At 52.3% G+C, this 7,332-nt stretch overlaps 1 protein-coding gene across 5 annotated transcripts in view; it reads right to left on the bottom strand.

The window, feature by feature from the left end:
• Positions 1-156: 156 nt before the first annotated feature.
• Positions 157-7,332, bottom strand: part of Daam2 (dishevelled associated activator of morphogenesis 2) — a 110,782-nt gene continuing 103,606 nt past the window's right edge. For all 5 annotated transcript variants that reach the window (XM_005072410.4, XM_040729602.1, XM_013115110.3 and 2 more), the window contains 4 exons: positions 5,939-5,999; positions 4,023-4,154; positions 3,039-3,209; positions 157-2,778 (listed from right to left, as the gene is read on the bottom strand). In XM_005072410.4, coding sequence (XP_005072467.2) covers positions 2,557-2,778; positions 3,039-3,209; positions 4,023-4,154; positions 5,939-5,999 — 586 coding nt within the window. In that variant the 3' untranslated portion in view covers positions 157-2,556. The remainder of the gene's footprint in view (positions 2,779-3,038; positions 3,210-4,022; positions 4,155-5,938; positions 6,000-7,332) is intronic.

Raw genomic sequence — 7,332 nt, 5'->3', positions numbered from 1 at the left:
CATAACCTCAGTTGGCTTGGAACATTCCAGAAAATGTACATTGGCACTCACAAAACTGGGTGGAACTGGTAGGAACTAGCTTCAGCCCACCACTGGTTTAGCCCACTCGAGCACAACTCAAGTCCACACAGGAAGAAGATATGTTTCTAGGCAGGCTGGGAGTGGGGATGAATTTAATATTTTTTAGTATTACAATATATTCTTATAAAAGGGTGCAGGTAAAAAGGACACTGTAGAGTTCTGTACATATGAACCTTACTTGTCTTCTGTAGCAGCTGGTAAGAGTGGCCTTGGCATGAAGGTTGGCAGATGTTCTGTGGAGATGTCACTGCTTCCAGTTGGTAGCAGTAGGAATGGATGGGAAGAGCCCATACCTATCTCCGCCTACCTGAAGAGTTTTGCCCTTCCACTCCGTGGACAGCTTCCATCTTGAGAAGGGGATTGCTGCTGCTGAGCAGGGGTGTGTTGACTGGACTAAATCTTACATTGTGCACAAAGTTAACTGGAACAGTTGACCCATAGGCGGGATGGGTGGGACTGTACTGGGGTTGGCTTCGTTTAACGTTGAGGACTGGCCTGTCCGCCTCCACTGGGTACCAGTCACTTCCTGCTGAGTCACAATGGTCCGTGTGGTCCAAGGCACTGTTGAAATCTGGTTACAAAGACATACAGCACCAGAGCCACTGGCCAGATTTGGAAAATAATAAATAGAGAAGGCAAAATTCTTTGGGGTGAGAAGGCTGGGCTCTGGAGAGATGCCAAATGGCTTTTCTGAGGATCCAATGTGTTTCTTCAAGAATTTCCATCTTCCTTGTCTTTCCTGGTGCATGCCCAGTCTTCATAGTGTTTGGGAAGGCCAGACACGGACGTGTCCGTTCCCTGCCCCTAGCTTGTTAGGCTGACAGCCTGGCTAGTTTGGAAGAAGTGGGAAGATGTCCAGCTACCATTCTCGGTAGCGGGTGGGGCAGGGGCGGTGGGCGGTGACCACTCTTCTTAGCCGGTGGTGCGGTGAGCGGTGACCACTCTTCTTGGAAGCCTTTGCCCTCAAAGGCCGGCTTCTCCACGCCTGTACTGGTCAGGCTTCTGCTTGCTGAGACCCCTCTCAAAGCAGTGCACATGCCCAGCTTAACCCTGTTTCTCCTCCCCACAACTGCTATGGTCCCACCCGCTGGGAATCCCGTGTAGGAAAACAAGACAGGCAGTGACAGGACTGAGCACCCACAGCCACTGGCGATGACCTGAGCTGGGGCTAGAGGAGAAGTCAGGAGCTGGTGAGTGGTAATCAGGCATGATTGGTCTCAAGATGGGAGAGAATAGGCGTGCATTAGACAGTAAGAACCTTCATGGAGTTGACCTTACCCTGCTCCATTTAGAGCATTTGCTTAGATATAGTAGTGTTGTCCACCCATACCGTGAAAAACAATTGCAGATGGACAGAACAGGAGGACCAGAATGGTCCCATGCAAGTCATGCCAAGGAACCAGATAGAGCATCTACAGATGCAGGCAAACCCTGAAGGGAGAAGCCTACACAAGCTCTCCCTCCTTCATCGTCACCTCGGCATTTCCTGCCTGCTCAAACCCTCAGGAACAATCCCCCAAGGTCAGCTGCAGCCAAGTATGTGGAGCTCCGTGCAACCCCAGAGGGAGCCATGGGAGAAATGGTAGCTGGGAGAAATGGTAGAGGGGGCTCTCCTAGGGGAGGGAAGCATTTGGGTGTAGTCCTTGGTGCAGAACTACTGGGAGCCCAGGTCACTGTCTCTCCAGGACGATGTTTGGGTTGCACCGGGGTTGGCTTTGGGGCCCCTATGCCTGAGCCTGGTGAGGCAATGAAGGAGGTCTTTCTTGGATACCCCCTTACCAGAGCCATACCATAAGCTGGTGGTGATCCAGAGTTCTGGAATCCAGAGATGAATTTGGGGACTGGAAACTTGTAGACAGGATAGAGGTGGCGGAAGAAAAGAGAGGCCCCAGGACTTGCTCTAGGCAAAGGACATATAACTCACTTGCTGGCTCCTGGTCCCTTTCTATACGTGTTCTTCTGGAACTTGCTAGAGCTTATCTCACTACAACACGCAAGGCCTCTAGATCCGTGTTCCATTGAGCTGTCTCTTCAGATAAGAGCCTACAGTCCCTACTGTTGGCTCTCGGGTCCCACTCCACATACTGTATAAGAGGTCGGAGAAGGAATGTGTCTCCTGGATTTTAAAATAGCTCTGTGCCAACATGAGGTGTGGAGAACTGTATCCTCCAGCCTGGGATTTCCTAACCAAAGCCCAGGGCCTACCAGGGATGTCCAAGCTAGTCTTAGAGAGCGATGGCCAGGAGACAGGGCCACAGAGAGAGACAGGGTGAGGATGAATAAAGGGGAGATGAGAGAAAAACCCTCTGTCAGTGTGGGAGACACCTGGTCCAGCCACACACAGCCCCCAGGACCCAGCCCAGGGCTCCCAAACCCAGCTCTCCCAATAACTGAAGTCACTGCTGCTTCTATTCAACTCTCCCCTAACCCCTGTCTCCAGGCCAGCTGCTGTGTGGCCAGTCCCCAGACCCCAAGTCAATAATTTAGCCTGTTTATCGCCCGCTCACGGGTGACCTCCGGGACCTGAGTCCCCGATCGCTTGCGGTTGCGCTTGAACTTGCTTAAGTCCTTGTCAAAAACTTCTCCAGAGCGCAAGGCCGACACCAGGTCATCAAACTCGCCGCTCTCCTCCAGGGAGCCGCCCGCCAGGACCTTCCTCTGCCTCTGCCATCGCTCTTTCTCACGCTGCTCCTTCAACTGAGAGTGGAACGGAGAGGTGACCCCAGTGCCCGTACCCTGGACATGCTTCTCCCGCCAGGGGCTACTCCCTCTCCTCAAGGTGCCCCACCCGCCCCGCCTTACATGGATTTCTGCCTCCAAGCTGGGAGCTGCTTCTTTCTTCCGAGGCTAACAGTGGCCCCTAAATTGTGCCCAGCTCCTACTTTATCTCACGTAATGCAAGCATCCTCCCCTCACACCCACCTCTGCATCCTGCCCCAGCCAGGCCCAGCCCTCACCATGGATTCCATGCGCGCCCTCCGTTCATCGTCTTCCTTCCTCCTCCTCATGGCCTCCAGGTCCTGCCGGGCCTCCAAGAAGGCTTGCAGGAAGGTGTCGAAGATGCCAAAGAACTCGTCTGGCTGCATCTTACTCTCCTGCTCCCCGAAGTGCATCAGTGCCTTGGCAAACTGTCGAGGACACAGAGGTGTGGTGAGCCCAGGCCTGCAGTCAGCCAGCTGTGTCCCAGCTGAGCCCAGTCCAAGCTGGGGGCAGCAGGGCGGGGGTTGTAGGCATGGGGACAGATGGTTCAAACCCCAGGGTTCACACATGGGAGCCTCAATCCAAATTCACTAGGTCACTAGGGATTCATTCTTTGTCCCTACCCTGTTATTTCCCCCCGAAAACCATGGGGGGGGACTTCCGGGGAGATGAGTTGAGTCTACCCGATAGTCTACTTGTATGCCACCTCTGGGTCTTTTATATTGTGAGATCAGGAGATGGTGACCTGGGGAGGACTTATCTAAAGTCAGCCACTGCCTGCCTGGAATGGAAAGGGATCTCCCATGCCATCTAACCACTGGATCACTTAGTCAGTGGGTGACTTAGTTAGCCCCTCTGAGACTCAACTTCTTCGCCTGTAAAATGGGGATCAGCTTCGTGGTGTTATTGTGGGAGTCAAGTGGGGTGACAGACAGAAGCAACAGGCTCTGTGTTCATGAAGCAGGCACCACTCTGCCTTTGTCCGAGCGCTATGTTCTCTTGCCCGGCTCACAAAATACCTTCTAGGGAACGGCCCCACCCAAATGGTCCTCCTGGGACCAGCAGCCTGCGCACCTGCTGGGAGTCTGCTGGAAATGCTGGCTCTCCAGGCCTCCTCCCCCTGGGTCTTCTGAATAAGAGGTCACACGTTAAAATGAACCCCACATGGGTCCATTTGCATCCTCACAGAAGCAGGTAGAGTGCCAGCAAGTTGGTGGGCGGGCGTGCTGGGCCACCTTTACCTTATCTCTGGCCTCATTGAGCTGGTCCTCCAGCTCTGAGAAACTGAAGCTGGACACTGTGATGAAGTCACTCATGACAGGGACAAACTTGTCATTGGGGTCCTGGGCCTGGTGTCTTTGATATTCCAGCTCCTGGGGAGGGAGGATAAAGCGCGATTTAGGCGGGTGGAGTCCAGGCACCATACACTCCTTGCTGGCCACAGGACGTAGCACCCGTCTTTGGAAATATGACACCTGGGTTCACAGTTCTGAAGATAATGGAGGCTTTGAGAGCTGTTGATCTGTTCAGCTCTTCATATCCTTCCCTAACCATCAGGACCATTGTCCTTTCGTAATGGCTTTTGAATGATGCGTGTGTTAGGATCTAGGCATTATGTTGGCCCTCCCCCTGTCAGTCAACAGGACATACCCACCAGCATTCAGGTAAATACTTAATCAGCCTGGGGGGTCCTATGGCCACATGTCACTATGTCATGCGCTGCGTGGCTACATCATGTGTTGTAAGGCTCTGTACATGTGTGCACAGGTTCCCTTGTAAGCAAACTCTGCCTGCCCCTCACTCACTCTCTCCTTACTTCCCTCCTCAGGGGATCACCACAGCTCCCTCTCTCACCCCCTCCAATACATGGGCTTGTTGTACTCTGTAACGCATTTCTTAACAATGCCACTAAACAACTACAGTGTTACCAGGGTTGACCAGCATTGTCTGGGAAGTGCTGCTGGGCTGTGAGCCACACAGGACCATCAAAACGGAAGCCCTCACCCATGATAGCAGCAGAAGGTTCTCTAATTCTAAAGTTCAGCCTGAATCAGTTCTGCTCCTACCGCCTCCCCCACTTCCTTCATGGGAATTCTGGGAATTCCCAGGTGTCCCAGAGACTGCATCAGCCATGAAGACACGAGAACAGCAATGGCAGTAACAGGACCAGAGACCCAGTGCTGGGATCCAGTGTTTGCATCCTCTCAATAACCCTGTATTGAAATCCTAACCCTACAGCAAAGCCAGGAGGTGCATTCAAATGTTTGACACTATGACACGATGCTGTCATCTACAAGGTGCATACTTGAGACGTGTACAACCAAGTTATGAAAAGATAATCATAAAAATTCATAACATCTTAAGTACGTTTGTGGTTTCATGTCAGCCCCCCCCCCCCCATTCGTAGCTCTCCTGAGACACGTGTGGCCTAAGGGTCATGGGTTGGACACTCCTGTCAAGTGACGAGGTCTTCAGGGCAGAGTCTTTGTATAGCTACCCTATTCTAGCAGGTGAGGACACAATGAGAAGGCCCCACCCATGAAGACCAGGCCCTCTCTGGACATCACACCTGCCCGCACTTTGATCTTGAGTGTCCCACCCCGCCAAATTATACGAGGTAAATGTCTTTTGTTTCTAAAAGCCACCCCCCCATTGATGGACTTGTTTTAGCCCCATCAAGGAACTAAGATACCAGAGTTCTCATCAGAGAGAGAATGAGCCTTCAGGTCCACAAGGGAAGGGAAAGATGTAAGGTAGGGTTTCGTGGAGACAGTGGCCCCCACTGCCACACTGTTCTACGCCTCCTGTCACCAGCTCAGCCTCTGAATCCACTGTGGTCAAACACAAGCTTGGGCCAGTCCTAGGGTTCAGTCCACCATGCGAACATCTCCCTGCTCAGTGGGTACAGACAATCTCAGACAGACAGCCCTTCCGTAGGGGTCTAAATGCAAACCCCAAGAAGACGGATCACTTTTCCCTGAAGGCTCTGTCCACTGCAGCTGTCCTACCTTTCCATCCAGGAGCCCTGGGCCTCAAAGTTCATCACATGGGGCTTCTGCTGTCTGAGATGTGGGGGAAGGGGCACTGGGCACAGTGATGGTAGCAACACTGGCTTCTCCTTGGGAAGCCTCCACTCAGGCCCAGCAGGCTCACTTACCACTTCCACTGCTCGGAGGCCCCTCCTGAGAGTGCCCACCTCCTTCTCCAGCTCGGCCAAGCTGTGGGGAGACAGAGAGGAAAGACCCCATGAGCTCTGAACGTGGAGAACCAAGGGAAAGGGCAGACTGAGGCATGGTGGCCTTGTGTCCCAACCCTTTAGATCCCTGATACACGGCTCCAGCAGATCACCACCGTATGTTCCTGTTGCTGTGTCTGTACAGGGTCAGGGTGACAGCTTTTCTCCATGGATCCTTCCAGATGCTGTGTATCACATAGTTCCTGTGTGTGTGTGTGTGTGTGTGTGTGTGTGTGTGTGTGTTTGTACATGCACACTCATGTGGGACTCAGTGAACAATTTCAGGCACCTATCTTAGGAGCTGTCCACTTTTTTGTCTGCTTGGGTTCTAGGTGTGGCAGTCAGACCCTCATGCCACCTGCTGCATCATCTCCTAAGCCCTATCAAAAGCTTTCTCACATAGCATCTGGCTACTTGATTACTTCTTTTCATCAGCATTGGGCAGTGTCATCGTCATTTAGCAGGGTGTTTCTCCAAAACCCTAGGTTGGTGGTATTTAGATGCTGCTGCCACACTGTAGTGAACCAATTAAGTAGACTGTGGCACCGTGCTCTTGGACTTCCAATCCTCCAGAGCCACGTGTCAAATACGCTTCTACTTTTTGTAGTGACCAAGTCTCAGGTGTTTCGTTATAGCACAGCATCTCTTGCACACAGTGGCATTGGGTACCCTGTGAGCTTTAGCGTTTCTGGTTTCCCCAGAGCACGGATTACGTCTGACAGCCTTCACAGATGCTGTGGATGGCCTGCCCATTACCTGTGAAGGTCCCCATTCTTCCAGCCGACCATGGTTTAAACGTGCACTTATTTTTAAATTTATGTCATGTGAGTGAGTGTTTTGCCTATATATAAGTCCCTGTGTCATACGCGTGCCTGGAGCCTGAGGAGGCCAGAAGAGGGTACAGGATGCCCTGGAACTGGAGTCATAGATGCTTGTGAGCCTCCATGTGGGTGCTGAGATTTGAACGGGGGTCCTCTGGAAGAGCGGGCCATGCTGTTAATCATAGAGTCATCTCTCCAGCACCCAGCCTAGTGTTCTTTATTCTGGGTCAGCCCCATCTGCCTGTTAGAGTGATGTTCACACCCCAGGACACTTAGTGTGCTGCATAACTAACGCGCTTCCCTCACCCCACCATGGGATAAGCAGAGGGAGTGTGTTCTATTCTATACTGCTTCCCTCTTAGGCGTAAGTTCCAGTCTGAACAGTGCAACTGACTCAATAGCACATCTGTTACAGGCAGTCTTTCTATACATGGCTTACTTCTCCATTCTTCTGGTATCTTCCAGAGCCACCTCTGAAATAAGATGATTTGCACC

The sequence above is a fragment of the Mesocricetus auratus genome, unplaced genomic scaffold (genome assembly GCF_017639785.1).
Source record: "Mesocricetus auratus isolate SY011 unplaced genomic scaffold, BCM_Maur_2.0 Super-Scaffold_100021, whole genome shotgun sequence".
In the NCBI taxonomy this organism is placed as follows: Eukaryota; Metazoa; Chordata; class Mammalia; order Rodentia; family Cricetidae; genus Mesocricetus; species Mesocricetus auratus.
The sequence above is the reverse complement of the archived record's forward strand: the minus strand, read 5'-3'. Positions and strand labels throughout refer to the sequence as shown.